Raw genomic sequence first — 23,518 nt, forward strand, 5'->3', positions numbered from 1 at the left:
AGATTCCTCTGGAACAAAATCGCCTGACATGATCCAAGTCATGTCTGATGTAACTTTTTCTCCAAGACATCGTCACAATGGCACCAGGTGAGACTGATTTCATGACCAACAATGAGAATCTATTCATTTTTCTTGACACCAGGAAGGCATGCTTGTCATTGTCACATATTCTGCACTTTGTAAAATCACAAGCTACATGATCTGGGTTCTCCTAAAACCCATCAAGACACATTCATCGTGTCTTTCACTAAAAATTTAGTAAAAACATTGCATAACATATATAGAATACGTATCTAGACCAATTCATACAAATTCATCCAATTTCATAAGAAATCGCACTTTATACATTTTACCCTAACCTTCCAAGTAGTAAATTATGTACACCAATAATTCAATCATGAAAATTCAACCATAGGCATCATACATTAGTAGTTTCATACATAGATCAGAGATAAACATTCATAGAAATTCATTCAGAAACCTAAGAGGCTTAGAGATTGTCTCACTACCCATATGTCTCATATGTGCCCATATAGATTCAACATCCTCACTTCTTTCATCTTGAGTAATGATTTCGTAGCACACCATCCTTTCGTAGCCTAAACTACTACTTTGTACTTTCTTTAGTGACTTTCTCTGAGTTTTCCTTTACAAGTGCTCCTCAAGTTCAAAATAGACAGACACATAAGAAAAATGACCTACCCCTTATTTTTTTTCGTTTTTAATAAGCCTTTAAGTTAGACTTATGAGTCCAACCTAAAGCTCTTTTCTTTATAAACCCTTTTTATTTTTATTTTATTTATAAAAATATTATTGTATTATTAACTAAATTAATTAAATAAAAAATAAAATTATTTTGATAAACATTTATTTTATTTAACTTATGAAAAATGAGATATTACATAACACCCTTTCTAACATTACCTTAACTAAATATTAAATCTAGAAAAAAATTAATGTCATCTTATAAGAAATCAAATTATAGTTATGGACTTATGTGCATATATTTATAACTAAAGTAACCAAGGTACTTTTACAATCTTCTTAGACAAGAATAATGTCAAACCTTTGTGAACTAGGCCTCAATCTATAGGTCTTTCCTTAGAAAGGTATACTTCAAATCATAAATAATAAAAATCTATTAAAATTATAGCATTTTGGAAAATAATTCCCAACTATTATTACTTCATAACCTACTAAATCTAAAACATTAAAAATTAATTGGGGATACTTTATCCTAATGAGTTCCCTAAAAATACAACACTAAGATGATACATAAAATAAAATACATGAGTAATAACTTTCTATTTACATAAGGCATTATATTACAAAATCATAGAAACACAATCTAGAGTTTTGCATGCTTTGAATACGATGTTTTTCTTTTTCATCCTATATCTTAGATTTGAACTCATAATCAAGTTGTATCCTTATTGTTCTTTTTTATTCATATTTTCCTTATCAAAGGATATTCTCTTACTACTCTTTAGAGCTCTTCCCCTCTCAAAAAGGGTTTTCTTACTTTCTTTTTTTTATAACATTACCTTTGATCATCCTATAGTGGCCTAAGAGATTATTACTATTCCCTTATGTACCAAGAATAAATTCATTATTCATGTACAAACAAAGATATTAGAAGAAAATAAATTAATATTTCTTTTTCAAAAAACACATACTAAAGAAAGTCTTATGTCAAAAATTGTTTGATGGTGATAAAAATGTTTTGAAACTTTTCAGGTGCCTTTGTTGAGATGGAAGGGAAATCCACTACTTGCAGCAATGTGCATTTTTATTACTTGGACAATTATATTTCCAATTTCATTTTTCCTTCACATGCAGGTTTTATCTTATGGCTAATTGTGCCTTTATTTTAAAAAAAGAAGACATCTAGTTTTATGATGAGTATCAATAATGACAAACCCTTATCCAAAACTTTTAGGGTTGGTTTGTTGGATTTGTGATAAACTATTTGATGTCATCAACTGGAACTAAATAATATGTGAATTAGAAATCTAAAGAAAAAATATTGTGTACAAAGAACGATAACTTGATTTTAATTGCTTTAGTCTAGTATGCACAATTATTTTGATATATCAAACTATGGTAGCTATAACTGTCTCACTTGGAAAATAAAGATCTTATAACTAAATAATTGTTAATAAATTGTAAAGATTTACATGCAAGTCACGAGATCTCAATTGAGACAACCTTCTTTACATATTAGGATATTTTTGCCAAATAGTCATAGGAATGACATATTTTCTAACAATGCTTCCATTTTATTAATTAAAGGAATAAAAATGAAAGGAAACCATTTTTTTTATTGCTAATTCATGTAATGATTTCCAGACATTTGTATTCAAAAGGCCACCTATTTTTCCAAGATCATTGATTACTATGATTGCATTCATGGGTTTCTACTCTATAGGCATAGCATTGTGCAAGGTAAAGTCCACCAATTTCTCAAAACATACATGTGTTTTCAAATCAAACTTTTAGTTCAATATCTTTTCCTAATGTAAAACCTTTTATTGGATTTATAGGATATACCCGATATTGAAGGAGATACAAAATTTGGCATTTATTCTTTTTCATCACGTTTTGGTCAAAAACATGTATGTTCTTTAAATACAACTTAATATAATTGGTTATACCCTTTTGTGTATACCTTGATTATTCCTAACTAATATTTATTAGGTATTCTGGACTTGTATTTTTCTTTTTGAAATGGCTTTTGGAGTCGCCCTTCTAGCAGGAGCAACATCTCCTTACAATTGGAGTAAAATTGTCACGGTAATCTGCTTATTACATTTATAAATTAAAATTATAAGAGTATAATATCCTTGTTACACTTAGGATATCATTTGTTTTGCACCAAAGGATGAAGGTATATTTTGATTAGCAAGTATTAGAATATATAACAAACAGATCTTATAATATATTGGTTGTATTGTGATTTAAAGAAATTTATTTTATCTCTTATATAATTAATTTTCTTATATATCCTAAATTATTTTTTTATTAAATAGGATTATATATTTATTATCATTAGTATTTTTTAAATCTTTTTTGGAAACAACACTAATATTTATATAATCTTATTATTATATGTATTCCATTTTTCCTCCATTTTGCAAGAAAGTATTCAAACTACTAAGTTTGATAGGAATAATTACTATGTAACATAATAAACTATATTCTTGATTAATTAGAATACAAAAAAAAGTGCAAAAATAAATGTTCTTGGTCATGGTACCAATATAAGCCAAAACAAATTGAGAGAAAGTATTAATAATTTCTTTACCCTTTGAATTTCTTTATATATACAAAATTTATTAGAATGTGACATGTTTAATATTTTAAGATTGTAATATGGAAAATATTTACGGTTAAAATGAAGAAATATTTTCATAGGAAATTTGTTTTTTTGTTGTACAAATTATTTGAAGTTAAAAACTTAATGATATTATTAGTAAATTGATTTTGAAAACAAATATATTTTTAGGAGAAAATGCATGTCTATTGTTTTATGGGTCAATATAAGTAAATATAAAATTTCTTAACACTTTCTAATAATGTTTGAAATTTATTTGTTGACAATGTTTTAGGGTCTTGGACATGCTATTCTTGCTTCAATTGTCTGGTACCAGGCCAAATATGTAGATTTGGAAAATAAAGCTTCCATATCTTCCTTCTATTTTTTCATCTGGAAGGTAATAATCATAAATATTGTTTACCATTTTAAGTGTTTGATTTTAAGATTATTATTTAAAAGAAATTGTTATTTGACTACTTTTCATTTATTTTGAAAAATAAGGTTATTTAAATTCTAATAACTTATAATTTTCAACTAAAATACAAAATATAAGGATGGAGTGAGTTAACGAAATTCAAGTTTTTTTGTGACATGAATTTCTAAGCTTAAGCTTGTCTAACTAATCATATATAGAACTAACTCATTTTTTTTTTTGTGAAAACCTCAATATTGTTTGAAACATAAAACATACAATGAATTATTATGAGCTTATTTGTATTTTTTTTCCAAATTATATGCACTAAATTATATATTTTTTTCGTATAAAGTGAAACATAATATTGTACTGATCTCTTGTTTCTTTTTGTAGTTGTTGTCCGTAGAGTACCTCCTTATGCCTTTTATTAGATAAAGAAGTCGCTGAAGTTAAGACAATGTTCACATTCTATTTATTTTCGCGTATAATTTATTAAAATATTTTGAAAAATATATACACATATGTTTATAAGATTAATTTTGGTACCATTGAGCTATAAATAATGCTACTATAGCAAACTAGTGCACTTAAAAACATGTGTGACTAATAGCCATTTTATTATTTTGGGCTTGTTTAAAGAGAATTCATTTGTACTTTGATTTGGATTCATTTTATAATAAAATTTGAACCTTTTATTGTATCAATTAAATATTCTATTTGGAATTCAATATGTAATGTTTTAGTGGATACACAATGTTTTATAAGTTATGACACTTTTGGGTAATGACCTAATAACCCCTAACAAATTAACTTATTATAGAAACATTTGTAATTTTTTTTAGTACACTAACCTAAAATCCAATTTCATGATAACATAATTGTAACACCCTCTATTCTACAAACATAAATTCAATAAGTATAATACTATTTTTTTTTTAATAAACTAAAACTCAAGATAGAAATATCACATTAAATACGAATCTCCAAAATAAGAAAGCTAAATTTAAAAACAATTACAAGGAATATTAATCTAATGCTAAAACAACTCTAAGAGAGAATCTAAATCTCTAATACAAGTAATAATATAAAATAGTTCCTTAACTAACCCCTTAATATCAAATCCTATTAAAGCATTTCCAACATAAAACTTAGACTTCTCATCCAACATTACCATAATAAAAATTACTTGCGCATATACAACAAAACAAAACACCAAAAGAAAAAGGAGTGAGAAACATCTCACTTCAACTATCAGTGTAGAAAATGACTAGGTAGCTATACACATACATAACAATAACTATGCATATAAAGCAACAACAAATATCATTAATCACATTTATAATTCTCAATAATCAAGGTATACTAAACAATATACAATATTCACATGATATAACAAGACTTGTTCCACACATCTCAATATCCATATAATTCATAATTCAAAAAACAATGAGTATGCTATGATCATGCAATGGTCAAGACTTTCCTAAAACTATGTGCATGTGATGCTAGTAAAATCACTTTATCCTAGCTTGGAGGCATGAGTAGCCTAGGAGAACATGTCAAGTCAAGCCATCATAACACTCTACACTTGGAGAAAATATACTAGTGGTATGTTAGGATAATTTTATCGCTCAAGTTTCATCCCATGCACACAAGCAGACGAGATAGGGATGGCAATGGGGCCCCATGGGGCGGGCAATAGTAAACCCACCCCCACCCCGCTTATGAAAATTGGCCCTATACCCACCCCATATCCACGCGGGTATCCATTAAGCGGGTATCCATGAATTTCTTGAATACCCACGGATATCCATGGATATCCATGGATATTTATAAATTTTTTAAGAAATTAAAAAAATTATATTACAAATAATTTTAAATTTATATTTAATGTCATTGAAATATTAAAAATAAAAATTCAATGTTAATTTTGAATTTGTATTTAACGTTAATTGTTGAAACAATAATAAAGATGCAAGAGAATCAATCACTTAAAATACATCAATCTTACACAAGTATGTGAAAGTCTCATATCACAAAGCTACAATAATTCAATCTCATAATTTCAAACGTAAGTAAATAACTTAAAATACATAAATCTTATTGGTCCAATCAAAGCTATAAAATTAATCAATTTACATCCAACATAATTCTATGGAAAGAAAATAAGATGAGAGTGTAGCTTTAGGGTTATGTGGAACAAGGATAATTAGGATATTTAGTAAATATTATTAAACGGGTACCCGCGGGTATGGATATCATCATACCCTCCCCCGCCCTATTTATAAACGGGTAAAAAATTATCCGTCCCCATTATCTGCGGGTACCCAATTAGCATATCCATTTATTATCCGTAGCGGATTTTACCCACAGATACTCACGGGTACGAGTATTTTTGCCATCCCTATACGAGACTAAGGCTCCCAAATCCAGTTGTCTCCAAAATTATAAATACCCAAGCTTTTACTTAATGGGGCCTTTCTTGACAACATATTTTACATTGTATCTATCACAAAAACGCATAATGCATATGATGCATGTCACACAAACTCTATGTATGGTCATACTAATCACATTCACAATTTACATATATACAGTTACACATCGCATTAATCATGTCCTTGCTAGGCCAATCACCTAGATTTTTATACTACTAAGATAGACTTAGACTTAGTCAGAGTACTCATCACATATTTTCACATAGGACATATTTGATAGTATTAAGACTCACTTATCTAAGATACATGTAAGCATACCATAAAAATCCCACACAATATCCTCAATTACACATACTTTTCAAGTCATAATCAATCATTTCACATGGTTCACACATAACACCATATTATTATCACACACATGCAAGCACATCAGATCACCATCACATATACACTTGATTAGTAAGTCTTGATATTTAAAATCAAGTCTCAACCTACTCACTCAACTCATCATTTAATCATATTCTCATATCTCTATTAATATTGTAAATCATGATCATAAGACACACCACTAAATACCTCAATTAGAACCAAACATTTATAGGATAAAGTCATTCATTAGATCATACATGTAAAGGGTAAAATGATTCACTATCACTATTCACAAATTGTATTTTTGTAACATAATTTTCTATGATCTCGTGTGGTCTAAACACTATATTTAGAGCTATAACATGACATCAAGTTGATATTACTTTTTTTTTTTTTTATAAATCTAAGACAATTATTTAAAACTTCTTTGTTGACCTCAAGAGTTACTTTTGGTATTTGTTATTTTTAAAAATTACAAAACCATAACATTTCAACCTAAATCTTACAACTTGACTTCCGTTCACTAATTTGACTATAACTTGATTTATAGACCTTCTTTTTAGGTGATTCCAATGGCATTTGAAACCTAACATCTAGGGCTACGACTTTCATTAAGACCATAAAAACCAATTTGAACTTTAACAAGGTGTATGGTCATGCATAAAATCAGCACATGTGTGCTTACTTAAGCATGGGCATGCTTCACAATAAACATGGTTGTGCTATAAGAACAAAGTTCCAAAACAATTTGAAACTCTATCCGAAGCACGAGTTCAACCTCTAAACTTTCTATTCTTGCACCAACCCACAATTAAAGCCTAAATCTATACAATTAAACTGTCAATTACATACTCTCTCATACAAAGATTAATTGTTACTTACTAATTCAATTTTCTCTATCTTTAGGGTTCCTATAGTAACCCATATGCACTCATAGATTGATGATTACAACCACTTGGACAAATTATAAACATGATTACTCTAATAATCGGGTAGGTCACTACATTTACTGTTGAGAAATTATTGCATAGCAGAAGATTGAATAACACACATCAAAACTAGAGTTTATAATACAAATAGTATCTAGTATTAAATATATACATGCTATATACATTATATAGTACCAATTGAAATATAAACCTAGATGTTGGTCAACGTCTATATAAAACTTGACTACATTAGAGTAGCCAACCACAACAAAATTCTAGCCACCTCCAGTGTGACTAGCCTCCTAAATGCACAAGCCATCCTACTAATCCTATCATACTCTCATACCAAGTATGATCATCTCAATTCCAATTACAAGGAAAACACAAGGTAAGCTAGTGAAAAAAATTTAACATATCATCTTATAAAAACTTATACATCATATATAATGCATCATCATGCATGTCAACTACAAAGATCTCCTACATCTTATGGTGAGCAGTTTAAGTGGCGTCACCCTACTGAATCACAACGAGTTGTATAATACTAGAAATATGGTTGACATTGAGGCCAAAAAAAATGGCTAGCACAAGGCTAGAAACAATGACTAGCATAAGTTAGATTGATTTCTCAATTTTTTTCACTTAAAGAAAGAAGTATGGTGCTTGTTGGAGAAAAAGATACACACTAGAAGAGAAGGTTGAATAATGTATATCAAAAACTCACACTCTTTGCGCAATGAAGGCAAAAATGACTTTACAGATAAAGCATTGGAATGCAACAGACGAAGGAGCATAGATCTTTTATACTGGCTCATCCCAAACCTAGAGACTACGTCCAGTTCTCAATCCAACTGGATTGAATGCCACTATCTTTCAAAAGATATAAGTATTTTTTAAACAAGCCACTTCTGGGTCAAACCTAAGTAGTCTTTGACTTGTCACTTCAAGAAACTACCCAAGTATTCTTTCAATCAAGCCTCTCTAGGCTCAACACTAAGTATTCTTTCAATAAGCCTCTCTAGGCTCAACACCAAGTATTCTGTTGAACAAGCCTTTTCAGGCTCAATCCTTACAAATAGATTTGAAAAGAGTTACAAGGATAACTTCATCTCTTCTAGATGTGATGCTATGAAATTTATGCACAAATAGTCTATAAATAACTATGTATAAGATTTACAATGAAAAACTTCTTTTTAGTACTTTAGCTTTGTATGTTTCAATATGCTTCTCAATACGAATTTTTTAATATGTGTCGATCTTTTTATTTTCAATTCTTCTCCAAAAAAGTTGTTTGAAGGCTTGATCCTTTTAGAGTATTTTTAGAGAAGATGTCTGTTACAATAACTTTGAGTTGAACTTTCAATTTTCTTCATGAGTTTCTTTGTCTGTCTTCTTTGTTGATCATAGAGATTACCATTGATGCATTTAATGCAAGCATTAAATGCCTTTTAGTAAGACGTGTATCTCTACCTGGTCTTGCAAACTACTTATTATCATTTACTTATAAATTGAGCATGGTAGAAGTAGTGTCAGTGTAGAGCAGTTGAGGTCAGCGTAGAATAATCTTTTGCAACACCTTTCTTGTGATACTTGGGATTTTGCTTTTTTCTACTTACAAATATTTTGTCTTTTTCTTTAATAAACTTTGAGAGTTTTGAAGCTTCTTTTTATTCGATCTGTTAAGGAATAACAGATTAAATGGAATTTAATGTCAGCCTCATTTTAGATGTATTCAGTTTAATATCCCGAGACAATTTGTATGCTTTGTTTGATTTCTTTCATCTTATAGATGATATATATTTTCTACATTTCGTTTGATATTGTAGCAACCTCCGTCACTACGGCAAAATAATTTTTTTTTTATAAATATGGAGTCGCCACCAATGTTTATTTCTATGGAAAAAACATTGAAAAAAACCATTAAAGAAAAATGGTCTACGAAATCAGATTTTGAGTTCGGGAGTCAATTACGTGTAAGGAAGGTATTAGTACCTTACAACATCCTTCGTAAAGAAGGTTACCTCTAATTAATCAAGCAAACTATTATAACTTTTAAAATATTTATCTTACCCTAAATTAATAGAAATTAACGATGATAATCACATATATTTTATTCAACAAGTGCATTGAATATTAAAGTTGTTTATTATTATTATTATTATTATTATTATTATTATTATTATTATTATTGATGTAAGAATGAGATAATATTTTTATTTTTATTTTTTAGCTCGATAGGAATAATTTTCTGCCCCTACGTATCTCTATATGTAATGAAGAATCAGAGTTACGTAGTTCTTGAAAAAAAATGCTTTAATAGTTTTATTTAAATTCATCATTTTAATTTAATTTGGGGCTTTTGAGCTGTCTCAGCTCATACAACCTAAAATTGACAAAGGTGTACACCAAAGCCAATTTATTGAATTATTTAACTTTGATTAATCATGATTATTATATTTTTTGTGCAAAAACAAAAATTAATCATTTTGTAATAAATTTTGTTACAATGTTTTTAAATATTTAGCGAAAATTCTATAATGGTATTTTTAATGGTAAGAATTATACGTTTTAATTAATTTAGAAAAGAGTTATAAGATAACAAGTTGTCACAACTTGTATCCTTGCATTCTAAGATCAAGAGAATGTCACGTTCAAATAATCTTTTTTGTCAAATATTACTTGAATTATGTTATTGATAAAATACAAAACTTGATTTTAAATCGAACTTATAATTTGTAATGTGCTTCATTTTAAAAGATCCCGATATTATAAGTTATAACTATATGTTTTCAGGCAATTTAGGGAACAAAAAGACGTCACGTCTATTTGACCATTTTTACAAGAAAAATATTATTGCAATATTGTTTAGATTTTAAATCATAAATACTTAATTTTAATATTTGAAATATTTTTTTAAGAATTTTTAGAACAATCAAATTGTCACAACTTGTGCTCTGAAAATTTTGAGAGTAAAAAAATGTTGCATTCGACTAAACTCTTTCTCTTATTTTACTATTAAAAAAAATCATTATTATAAATAATTGTTTTAACTAAGACACAAAAGTTTGATTTCATTCTATTATTATGAGTTGATAACTTTAATTTTAAATGATTTCATTGATTTTTTTAATCCTTATTTCAATGCGGAATTACGTGATTATTATTTGATTCATATTCGGTAAGTCTTATGATTCCTTCTTATGCTAATCTAACTTTCAGTAGTTTTGCACACAAAAATATAATAAAAAAAACATGAAAATATATTCTATCCAACCTTGATAAAAGCTAAAAAACAAAAATGCATGCACCAGGTTTACGTGGCTTATGGAAACGTGATATATCCAAGGAAAGAAAGAAAAGGTCACGAACTTGGTGACACGTGATACTGAGCACGATTTTATGCATGGATGAGGTGAATAATATAACAACAAATTAGATGGAAATATTCACGATACAAATGAAACAAAAGTGTAAGTAATAACAGATAGAAGTTGCGGGCCTGAGGGAAATATTGAAGAAATATGCCTTACCAACTCTTTTGCTTATGCAGCAGTTTCGTGTTTGTGGTGTTGATTAAAAGAAATAAAATTTGGTTCAGGTGATTTGGTGGCAGGCACAACTACTAATGTTGGCATGAAGACATAGTGCAAGGTAAGAGTGGTTCCCAACTCGAGCTCTGGGACTACATGAGCCATGATGGATTCAAGGAAGATCAAAGTTTAATGTATGTGATCCAAATCTTGTAGTGAGTACTCTTTGTGTGTGAAAAACGCCTAGGGTAAATAGTTAGGTGTGAGTGTTGTGTATGCGAAAAAGAGAGGGCCCTTCCCTTACAATCCGTCCAGCCTTATATACTGTGAGAAATGAGCTCCCCCTCTCCTCGTCGTGTGAAATGTGTGTAGAATGTTCTTCTATTTAATCCCCTTTTTCTTTCTTCATTTTCCCCTTTTTTCTCGTAAGAGATATGACCCCTTTAACATAGGTCTGCTTATAGGCTGAAATTGGTGGCTGATTAGACACGAATGGATTGAGAGAGATTTTGAAGATTTTTTGTTTATTGCATTTTCAATATTTTTTGTTTTTTCTTTTCATATAGATGAATATATATATATATATATATATATATATATATATTGTTAAGTCAGTTGAAGACAAAAGTAATTCCCAACAAGGTTTTGAATGAGACAAATATAATACATGTTGTTATTTCTAACAAGTGTGTTAGTGTTTCAGATATAAGTACAGGCAAGTTGAAGAATAGAGAATATGCATGTATTACCGTCCACACTAGAACCAAGAGATATGAGTTAAGCACTGGATAAAGGCTGATCAAATGAAGGGAATACATCAAACGAAGACACCCACAAACAGAGACACAAAAGAAATAAAGAAGAGGACACGAGAAACCAAGATGAAGGGAAAAAGCTAACAAGACGTCAGAGGAGATCAGATGAAATCAAGCCCAACACAAGAAGGAAAATAATGAAGCCCCAGATGATACAAGACCATGGATGACGACAGTTGACCAGACAGAGACTCAAATACACAAACAAAGACCAAGAAGGTTGGATTGTTTCTGAAGTCACAACGAGAAGAACTACCTAGCATCCACACTCTCAAAAGAACACATGAAGTCATCAAAATAGAAGAAGAAAGAAGAGCAAAATAGGACTAGCACTTATCCAAAAATCAAAGTTGTATGTGTCAGAGCAAGTACACCTACCAGTCAGCAAAGGACAACGCCTCTATAGCTACAACACCAGGACAGTACAGAGATATCTAGGTCATGATTAATGTTATATATAGAAGCAAACAAATGGTACAAAAAGACTCCGTGAAATGCAGATTCAACAAGCAAACATTTAATGTAAGATCAGATGCATTAAATGCAAGAATCCATGAAGCCTGTGCAAACTAAAAAAAAGAATCAGGTGATAGTTAGTCAAGCATCAAAACGAAGTCTGCTCACGGATGAAGGAAGACTACTACTAGAAAGAGACATTGGAGTATCAGAAGAAAAGCCAAAATGAGACCAAACCTGGAACAAGAAAAGCTGTGTTGAACATAAGAAGAAGCTAGATGGTCAACTTTGTTAAAAAAACAGTCAAGGCAAGGCACATCATGAGAACCATACAATTCAAGCCAATTGAATAGGAAAAATACAATATGTGCGTCAGACGACTATGAGTCCAATATCAGATGGATGTGTGTCAAGAACAACCTCTAGTGGAATGTGAAGAAATGGACCAAGCATGAGACAACAATAAGAAGAAAGTCAATTAGGCATCAGACGAAGGACAACACAGACTGAAAGATACTCTAGACGGAAATAATGTCTGTCTATTCACATTATTGACCAGATCAAAGAAAAATAAAAGCATTAAACTCAGACGCTGAGACGAAGGTCAAGATTGAGATGCACAAGACCAACAGATGAAGACGAAGACTGACACACAAGCAATTAAAGAATCAAGTCTCAAGAGACAAACCAAGGCATCGTCTATAACCACATAAAAGCTCTCAATGTAAAAAACGTGATCTAAATAAAGAAACGAAGAAGAAGAGAAGCACGCAAAAGCAAAAGCATGCATATGTCACAAAAAGTGCATTACTTTTTCAGAAAAGGACAACGACTATATTGCTACATGACTAGAAAAAGACAAATAATTTCTAAGTCTCAGATAAAGTCAAACACTACTGGCAACAGGACAGAGAAGAATACATGAAATTCTAAAAAGAGGAAGCAACATTTAATGCAAGATGAAATACATTAAATGAAAGGATCAAACTAGTCACAAATGACTATATCAGCTTCAACAAATATATGCAACGGGAAAATTTTACAGGCCTATAAGTGTGCAATAACATCAAATCGAAAAAGGTTGGCAAGAAGCAACGAAAGAATAACTATAGGCATTGCCCTGGGCTTTTAGCATTAAGCATCAAAAGTAATATCAAGCCCAAAAGAAAAATAGAGAGATCAGAGATCGATTCTTCATAGTCAAATCTACAATGTATCATTGTATTCGTCTCTGTAGTCTAAGGTGTTTGTATCTTAGGAAGAAGACCTTAGTGAGTGTTGTAATATTATGTGTCCTCTTTGTAAAGATTAACCCATACACTCAGAACCTCTGTAGGAATAAGGTAGTGAAACCTTAGAAAGTGTAAACCATATATGTATCCTCTTTGTGAGAGTAACCCAAATACTCAAACCTGATTATACGTCTATCATATTATAAAGCCTGAAGAGGCTAGGGAAAGAATACTTGTAAAGCTCGGAGGGGCTTGTCAAAGAATACTCACTGCTAGCCAGAAGTGGCTGATAAGAGAATACTAGCGCCGGTGAGTGAAGCTGGCGGGCCAGGAGGTGGTCGAGAATACTCACTACTATCCAGAAGTGGCTGATAAGAAAATACTAGCACCGGTGAGTGAAACTGGTGGGCTAGGAGTGGTTGAGAATACTTGGGGAACCAGAAGTGATTTAAGAATATTAGAGTTCGTAAGTGAAGCTAGCCAACCAGGAGTGGTTGAGAATACTCGTGACCAGAAGTGGCCGTGACCGGGATGGTCTAGAATACTCAAGGCCTGGAGAGGTCGAGAATACTTGGACCAGGAGTGGTTCTTACCTGGGTGGTCCATAATACTCAATGCTAGCCTGAAGAGGCTAATAAGAAGATACTAGCGTTGATGAGTGAAGTCAATGGGCAAGAAGTAGTCAATAATACTTATACTTAATTGCATATTTAGTGGAACCCTTCAGTTGAAGGAGATTGGACGTAGCTCGGTTTGAGTGAACCAGTATAAAAATGATTGCATTGTTTTTATTTATATTTCAGACGCAAACTTTTCTTAATTGACAAATTATATTAAAAACTTCGTCTAGTGTCTATTCTTCATTAAAATCATTCTTTTAGACGAAGACGCAAATTTTGTTTAACAAATATTTTACACTGAAAAGTTTTATCTACTGCTTATCTTTATATGAAAATATCTTGAAAAAGGAAGATGCAAGAGCGTTAATTAGCATTATTATCTAAACCATTTTTCTCAGTAGACGATAAATCTTTCAAACGCAGTGCCCTTGTGTTAAGAAAATTATGCAAAATCGTCTAGTATTTAAAAGTGCATTGGATAAAGAATATTACTCTTGCGAAAATAGCTTTAAAATTCCTTCTTACTAACACACATATTTAACCCCCATTTCTATGTGTTTCATGTCTAACTTCACATACACACACACACACACACACACACACACACACACATATATATATATATATATATATATATATATATATATATATATACACGCTAAAACTCAATATTTAGCATTTTTGAAACACTGAATTTATTTATTATTTTTATATTGTATTTAACTTAACTTTTATTTCTGAAAAAGAAAAAAAAAATAGTATAACGTGATTAATAAAAAATGAAAAAAAATAAATAAAAGGAATGAAAAAAGAAAAAAAAATAAAGAAAGAAAAGAAATAAAGAAATAAATAAATAAAAGGGGGACAAAATTGAGTGTTTACAGTTGCCCCTCTTTACTTAAATTTAATAGAAAATATGAAAATAAAATTTTCATATTATCATATTAAAGTGTAAGTAAAGATATAAACTCCAATTTTGTCCCAAGAGTAGGTTTGTTTTAGAAAAGACTTTTAAGACATCAAGTTGTCACAACTTATGTCTCAAGCCTCTATTACTATGATTAAGATGATGCACATCCACTGAATCCTTTATTTTTTTACAGGATAAGATTTTTAGAACGAAGAAAACGTGGTGTACTTTAAACTTTAGCATGAAGAGGAAGATAATTACTACAGAAGTCAAGAAAGAAGTTTAGATGAAACACAAAGACAAAAAACAATTGACGTGAGAACCTAATGGAAACATTGAATGAAAAATCCAAATGCAAAATATGTAACACCCCAATTTTCAAAAAGGTTATTATTATTATTATTATTATTATTAGATGGTATTTGGTCATAATTATTTTAATAATTATAGAGGAATATTATTTTGTACGTTTTAAATAATTATTATTTTGGACAATTATTTTGTACGTATTAAATAAGTATTTTTATTAGCATTTTTTAAATAAATATTTATATGTTTTAAGAGAAGGTTGATTTTATATGATATTTTGTTATTGAAATTATATTATTATATTTAGGGTCAGAAATATATTATTATTATAGAGAAAAAATATTTTATAATATACATGTATTTATTTTATTTAATTATTTTGAGGAAAATTAGAAGTGGGTTAAAAGAGAAGGAAAATGGGTTGGGTTGACCCAGTCCAATGGATTAATTTTAAGAAAGGAGTCAGGTGGTGTTAACCCTATCTGCCTCATTTGCGTTCTGAAGGGTTAGGGAAAAAAAGAGGAGAAACAAAGAGCTCTAAGGAAGAGTACTCAGGAACGATCTTAGATCACACCAAGACCATTCATCTTCTGCTCATCCAGGTACGGGGGAGATGGGTTTCTTCATATGTGAATATAGGGGTGTTCGGGTAGTGAGGGCAATCCCTAAGTCCCTCTAGGAACTCTATTTAAAATTTTGAACGATTATCTGTGCAATCGATGTTCTAAATTCTTAATTCATTTGGAAGAACTTATTTCTTGAATTGTCTTTGAATTCCATTGGGGCTTTCTTGTTAATTCTTTATCCTTAAATTTGATGACTTGAATTTTATGTGTTAAGAAGAGTTTAGATTTTTTTTTTGTAAAACCAATGGAAACCAATTTTTGAGGCTTGAGATGTGTATGGATTGATTTGGAACGTATGAAGAATATAAATGGAGTTAAACTGAACCAACGGGGTGTAGAAGTAGTGAAAATTGGTAAAAACATTGTTGAAACTCGTAAAACGCAGGTTTAATTTCACAGAGGGGAGTCTGGGCAGAGATTTGGGCGCTCAGCGCCAGTTTTGGGCGTCGGGCGTCGGGACCCCGACATACGTTTGTAATTTTGCGATATCTTTCTGTGTAGTTATCCAAATCGAGTCCCGTTTGTTTTTTTAGAAACTAGACATCTGGGGCTACCATTTAGACACAAGCATCGTGTAAAAATATTAATATTTGATCAAGTTATGTGAGTTTCAATTTGAGCCTTCCAATCTGTGTGCGAACCACAACATCAATTTTTGTGAGCCCTGAATGGTAACCTAAACGACTTTATTAGGATTTTTGTTCTTCATGAAAGTTGTAGATATTGATGTTAGGATTCTAATGGAGTTGGGATCACTTAGAAAGGATATGTATATCTCGAGTTATGGTTAAATTATTAACTGAATGTCATAGATATTGTGATGTGTGTGAAGAATTATGTGAAATTTGTGGTCTATGATGTTGATAACTTAATGATAGGTACCTAGCATGTGAGGATGATATTGCATGGATTATTATTGACATGTGATGATGTTATATAATGGAGATGCATTAATTATGAGTTACGTGGGATGCATGAGTTGCATGAGACTTATGAGTTGCATGTGGTGCTTGAGAAGCCAGACGTGGCTATATTGCATTGGACCCTGGGCCCAGAGAGGGGTTGAGACAGGGGGGACCATGACGGGAGGCATTCCATGCGTGGACCGTTGGGTGTTTAACTGCGCAGCTCACTGGCCACAGAGGGTTTAACGGTGGGTGGATTGCCTTTGCACGGGCCGCTGAGTGTTTAACCGTGCAACATACCGGCCCTGGGAGGGTGTGAGAACGGTATGCCCGCATTGGCAACAACTAATGGAATTGACGAGGTACGCCCATTGTGCGGAGTGCCAAGTTGAGACTCTTAGGAGAGGAGATGTGTATGAGCATATAGTGAGCATGTGTATGAAAGCTTGTATGATTGAAAAAAAATGATGTTTGGTAATTATATGAGATGTATTTGTTGTTTATAGTTAATGATGATATTTTGGTGCACGGTGTGGGGTGGGAATTGGGTAGCTCTATGTTCATATATGATGTTATCTATCTCTCACCGTCCTGTTTTTATGTGGTTTTCTTTTAGGTGAAGATGAAGGCACTCATAGTGTTGAGTTCTAAAGGGAAAGGGTTCTGCTCTGATAGGATGTGACATTGGGGCATGAATTTAGGATGCTTTAGTTATGAATTGTTATTTGTCGTTTGAGGAGACTTATTTTTAGGAGTTTTATATTCACCTTATATTTGTAAATTCTGGATCCCTTTCATTTTTCTTTAGAGACCTTGATAATTTTCTTTTAAGAGTAAAACTTTATTATTATTATTATTATTATTATTATTATTTCTATTTATTTCAAGACTTGTGAACCTATGAGTTTTTATTAAAATATGTGGACCCTTCTTGATGTTATATTTATTGAATTATTCTTATTGTTGTTACTTATCTATTATGGGGTAGAAGGGTGTCACAAAATATCCCTGACATAAAAATCATGTGCATGAAGACATTAATTGTGAACAAGTATTCATAACTCAAAATGAAACATGTAGTGAGTGTCGTCACCCAAAATGTAACATACAAATGAGTGTTGGAACCCAAAAATGAGAAATGTGATGAGTATTGTAACTCATATTGTAAAATGTGATGGGTGTAGTAACCAAGAATGTAAAATGAAATGGGTATAGTAACCCAAAATGTAAAATGTGATGAGTGTCATAACCCATAATGTAAAATGTTATGAGTGTAGTAACCCGGAATGTAAAATGTGATTGGTGTAGTAACCCAAAATGTAAAATGATGATGGGTGTAGTAACCCAGAATGTAAAATGTGATGGGTGTAGCAACCCAAAATATAAAATGTGATGGGTGTAGCAACCCAAAATGTAAAAGGTGATGAGTGTCGTAACCCATCTTGTAAAATGTGACGAGTGTTGTAACCCATATTGTAAAATGTGATGGGTGTAGTAACCCAGAATGTAACATGCAATGGGTGTAGTAACCCAAAATGTAAAGTGTGATGGGTGTAGTAACCCAAAATGTAAGATGTGATGGGTGTAGTAACCCAAAATGTAATGCAATACTAATAGTTAGAAAGTAATTATTTATATAATGTAAGTGTTATGTGAGATGTTTGTCTAAATTTTTTCTTTATATGTTTGTTTTTCATTTTTCGACACCCTCGTAGTTATCTACATCTTGAGACTCAAGGAGAAATTAGAGCAAGTCTGTTAAATTATTCTGCATCTCTTGAAAGTATGCTAACAATGTTGTGAATTATGGCTATATCATTTACGCTTTGATTAATAATTGGATTTTATCCTTGTCAGTGCTGACTAAAGATCCATCTTTATTTCCTGTGATTTTAATATAATTGTAATGTATTTAAATGTTTATGCATGTTCCATTTTCAGTATATAAAATAATGAAATAACACAATGATCAGAAGAGTTGAGGTATAACATTACTTCAAATGAGGTATTGTACATTACATAAGGAGACAAAAATGGTATTATACACTAAAATGGGTCTTGTGATCAACACTAGTGGCAACAGATGACAAAATATGTGTTTTTAGGATTATGGTGCTAATTCCCATCTCCACAATTTTGAAATGCACATCCTCTAGCCTTTTGAGAATATCAGATGTCTTGAAAACTCCATTTTTATATAGCTTCCCTATAGTGTTATGAATTTGCCTCTGTTTTCAAAGATTTACTAGAGTCTTTAGGTTAACTCTTCATTTTTTGAGAAATGATTATTCCTCTCTTTTTTTATTTTTCTTCTTTTTGTGTGACCTTAACTTTTGCCTAGGTCGTTCTTTCGAGTTTTCAACCTAGCGGGTCACTCTAACTTTTTCCTTGACCTCCTTTTCAGGTTTTTAGCCTAGTCATATTCATAGAATAAATAAAACGTAAAATATTAACAACCTAAGATATATACAAAATAAAATCAAAGGGTGAGATAAATAAATTTAAAGTTACTAATATTTTGCTTAATTAATCATAAAGGCTTGACTCTCGAATATCCCCAGTGGAGTCGCCATCTATAGCAATCTTCGTCGCCATGGCAAAATAAATTTTTTTTTTGATAAATATGGAGTTGTCACCAATGTTTATTTCTATAGAAAAAACATTGAAAAAACCCATTAAAGAAAAATGGTCTACAAAATCAGATTTTGAGTTCGGGAGTCAATTATGTGTAAGGAAGGTATTAGCACCTTACAACGTCCATTGTAAAGACGGTTACCTCTAATTAATCAAGTAAACTATTATAACTTTTAAAATATTTATCTCACCCCAAATTAATAGAAATTAACAATGATAATCACATATATTTTATTCAACAAGTGCATTGAATATTAAAGTTGTTTATTATTATTATTATTATTGATGTAAGAGTGAGATAATATTATTATTTTTATTTTTGAGCTCGACAGGAATAATTTCCTACTCCTACGTATCTCCATATGTAATGAAGAATCAAAGTCACGTAATTCTTGAAAGAAAATGATTTAATAATTTTTATTTAAATTCATCATTTTAATTTAATTTGGGGCTTTTGAGCTGTCTCAACTCATACAACCTAAAATTTACAAAGGTGTACACCAAAGCCAATTTATTAAATTATTTAACTTTGATTAATCATGATTATTATAATTTTTGGGCAAAAGCAAAAATTAATCATTTTGTAATAAATTTTGTTACAATGTTTTTAAATATTTAGCGAAAATTCTATAATGGTATTTTTAATGGTAAGCATTATACTTTTAATTAATTTAGAAAAGTTATAAGATAATAAATTGTCACAACTTGTATCCTTGCATTCTAAGATTAAGAGAATATGTCACATTTAAATAATCTTTTTGTCAAATATTACTTGAATTATTTTATTGATAAAATATAAAACTTGATTTTAAATTTAACTTATAATTTGTAATGTGCTTCATTTTAAAAGATCTCGAGATTATAAGTTATAACTATATGTTCTCAGGAAATTTAGGGAACAAAAAGACGTCACGTCTATTTGACCATTTTTCACTAGAAAAATCTTACTGTAATATTGTTTAGATTTTAGATCATAAATACTTAAATTTTAATATTTGAAATATTTTTTAAGAAATTTTAGAACAATCAAGTTGTCATAACTTATGCTCTAAAAATTCTGAGAGTCAAAAAATGTTGCATTCAACCAAACTCTATCTCTTATTTTACTATTAAAAGGAATCATTATTATTAATAACTGTTTTATCTAAGACACAAAAGTTTGATTTCATTCTATTATTATGAGATGAGAACTTTAATTTTAAATGATTTCATTGATTTTTTAATCCTTATTTCAATGTGGAATTATGTGATTATTATTTGATTCATATTTAGTAAGTCTTACGAATCCTTCGTATGCTAATCTAACTTTCAGCAGTTTTGCACACAAAAATATAATTAAAAAAATGAAAATATATTTTATCCAACCTTGATAAAAGATAAAAAACAAAATTGCATGCACCAAGTTTACGTGTCTTATGGAAACGTGATATATCCACGAAAAGAAAGAAAAGGTCACGGACTTGGTGATACGTGATACTGAGCACGATTTTATGAATGGATGAGGTGCATAATATAACAACAACTTAGATGGAAATATTCACAATACAAATGAAACAAAAATGTAAGTAATAAAAGATAAAAGTTGTGGGCCTTAGGCAAAAATTGAAGAAATATGCCTTAGCAACTCTTTTGCTTATGCAGCGGTTTCGTGTTTGTGGTGTTGATTAAAAGAAAGAAAATTTGGTTAAGGTGATTTGGTGGCAGGCACAACTACTAATGTTGGCATGAAGATACAGTGGTAGGTAGGAGTGGTTGCCAACTCAAGCTTTGGGACCGCATGATGGATTCAAGGAAGATCAAACTTTTAATGTATGTGATCCAGATCTTGCAGTGAGTACTCTTTGTGTGTGAAAAATGCCTGGGGTAAAGCGTTAGGTGTGAGTGTTGTGTATGTGAAAAAGAGAGGGCCTTACAATCCGTTCAACCTTATATACTGTGAGAAATGAGCTCCCCCGCTCCTCGTCGTGTGCAATGTGTGTAGAATGTTCTTCTATTTAATCCCCTTTTTCTTTCTTCATTTTCCCTTTTTACTCGTAAGAGATATGACCCCTTTAACATATCACTACAAAAAATATGCATTTTAGTGACATCAAAATCGGTCGCTAAATTGCTAAAATCAGTCGCTATTTACCTTAGAGATGGAATTAGCGTCTGAATTTAATCAGTCGCTAAAACCTTGGACGCTAAGCTATTTAGCGAGAGAAAAAATAGGGACCGAAAATTTCGGTCGCAAAATGGTTGCAATGATTTTGGTCGTTGAAGTGTATGGGACCAAATCAGTGACCGAATAAATTGGTCGCTAAATATTGATTTTTTTATTTTATTAAATTTTATAGACGTCGCAAATTTGGTCGCTACGAACCACTCATATTTGGCCTCTTAAGGATTTTATTTCACAATACTTAACTTTTTAGCATGTTTTGTTCTTAATTACACAATTTCTGGAAACTTCCCAGAAGGTCACTCATTCCTATATTACTCCAAGTCAAGCACACTTAACTGTGAAGTTCTGATGAGATAAGCTACTGAAAAGAAGATGTTTGTTGTTAGTATAAGTAGTACAAATTAATTCAGTTAAGTCATCCTCAACTATCCAATCTCATACTTATACTATCTTTGGATCCTTATCATTTTGGTCTATCTGAACCGTTATAAATATATAATAATATATATAATAGTTATATTACTAATAATAATTATTATATTATATTTAATTAATCTTTATTTATATATATACTTATTTTTATAATTAACAATCTACTTATTTCTATTTAAAATTAATTTTATGATACAATTTAAATTATTTATTATAAATTTAAAATTTTAATAATTTATATATTTTAAAATGAGAAGGGTTATAATAATACTGGTGTAACTTTTACCAAGTATTACACCGCTCAATAACTTTATATTAAATGTGAATTTTGTAAATCCAAATGTTAGATTGAAAGTTCATATCACTTTATATGTTTATATCAAGTTTTGTTAAAATTGAACAATAACTTGAAAGTAATCAAAGTGCTCATATTTTATTTGAAATGTATATATTACGTCAATTTTGTTTTACAAGAATGAAGTATCAAATCATCTTGAATTCATATAAATTTTTTTATATATGATCTAAGAGTATAAAACTTTCAATCTAACGGTTGAATTTATAAAATTCACATTTAATATAAAGTTATTGAGCGATGTAATACTTAATAAAAGTTACACCGATGTTATTATAACCTTTCTCTTTTAAAATACTATTTTTATAAATTAAGTTTTAACATTTTAAATAAATTATTAATTAACTTAATATATTTATTCATCTTAAATGTAAGATATAAAATTCAAAAAATGTGTTTATCCTTGCTTTATTTTCTAATTATCAACCATTAATAAAATACTAATTTAAAATCTTATTTAGCTATATCATAATATTTTCAAATCAAGTTTAAAATCAGATATTAGTTATACAGAAATATCAAAATCATATAGTAAATTATTAATGTTCTTACCGGAAATCTGCTGTAGAGCTGATCCGCCAGGTAAGATCGGTGAGCCTCCTTTACTGCTACGTTCGTGCTCCAAGATGGGGGTGGTACCTGCAAAAGAGACTCCGATGCTAAAGTTAGGGTCTGTATGAGTATGAATCTCGTATAAGTAATGCACGTACCTTGGTGTGATTTAGGGTTGCCTTGGGCCTTGGGCCTGAGATAAGATATAATATGATTAGATAATGGACCTCGTCTGGGGCGAGATCCTCGGGAATCAGTTATGATTCACTTAAATGCCGAGCTGATGCTACGCGGTGCGCGTCCGAGGTCGGCTTGCATTGTGGTACCGAGCTCGGAGCTCGGCTTCGTAGTACAGATAGTACACTAGCCCCCCGAGCTCCGGAGACTGTGGGTCGAGCAGTTGAGACCGAGCTCGCTAGGGGGAGGTGACCTTTCGTGTACGCTTGCCTGTTGAGATGCCATGTGTCATAACTGTTCATTTCCCGAAAACGTGCAAGTGGCGCGTTACGAG

General features: G+C 30.7%; 1 protein-coding gene across 1 annotated transcript; it reads left to right on the top strand.

Moving 5' to 3' along the window:
- Positions 1–719: 719 nt before the first annotated feature.
- LOC109792131 (glycinol 4-dimethylallyltransferase) lies at positions 720–5,406 on the top strand. Its single transcript, XM_083060542.1, has 5 exons — positions 720–2,445; positions 2,544–2,615; positions 2,698–2,793; positions 3,609–3,713; positions 4,125–5,406. The coding sequence occupies exons 1-5, from the start codon at positions 2,398–2,400 to the stop codon at positions 4,164–4,166; spliced, it is 363 nt and encodes a 120-aa protein (XP_082916668.1). The 5' UTR covers positions 720–2,397; the 3' UTR covers positions 4,167–5,406.
- Positions 5,407–23,518: the final 18,112 nt, after the last annotated feature.

Source organism: Cajanus cajan, chromosome 7 (genome assembly GCF_000230855.2).
Source record: "Cajanus cajan strain Asha chromosome 7, NIPB_CcT2T_4, whole genome shotgun sequence".
NCBI lineage: Eukaryota > Viridiplantae > Streptophyta > Magnoliopsida > Fabales > Fabaceae > Cajanus > Cajanus cajan.

What these genes read in the sequence shown, in the direction of transcription:
- LOC109792131 (XM_083060542.1), top strand. Translation starts at nt 2,398, where the DNA reads ATGATTGCATTCATGGGTTTCTACTCTATAGGCATAGCATTGTGCAAG. An exon ending in CACGTTTTGGTCAAAAACAT is followed by an intron (nt 2,616 to 2,697) that starts GTATGTTCTTTA and finishes AATATTTATTAG; the next exon opens with GTATTCTGGACTTGTATTTT. An exon ending in TCTATTTTTTCATCTGGAAG is followed by an intron (nt 3,714 to 4,124) that starts GTAATAATCATA and finishes TTCTTTTTGTAG; the next exon opens with TTGTTGTCCGTAGAGTACCT.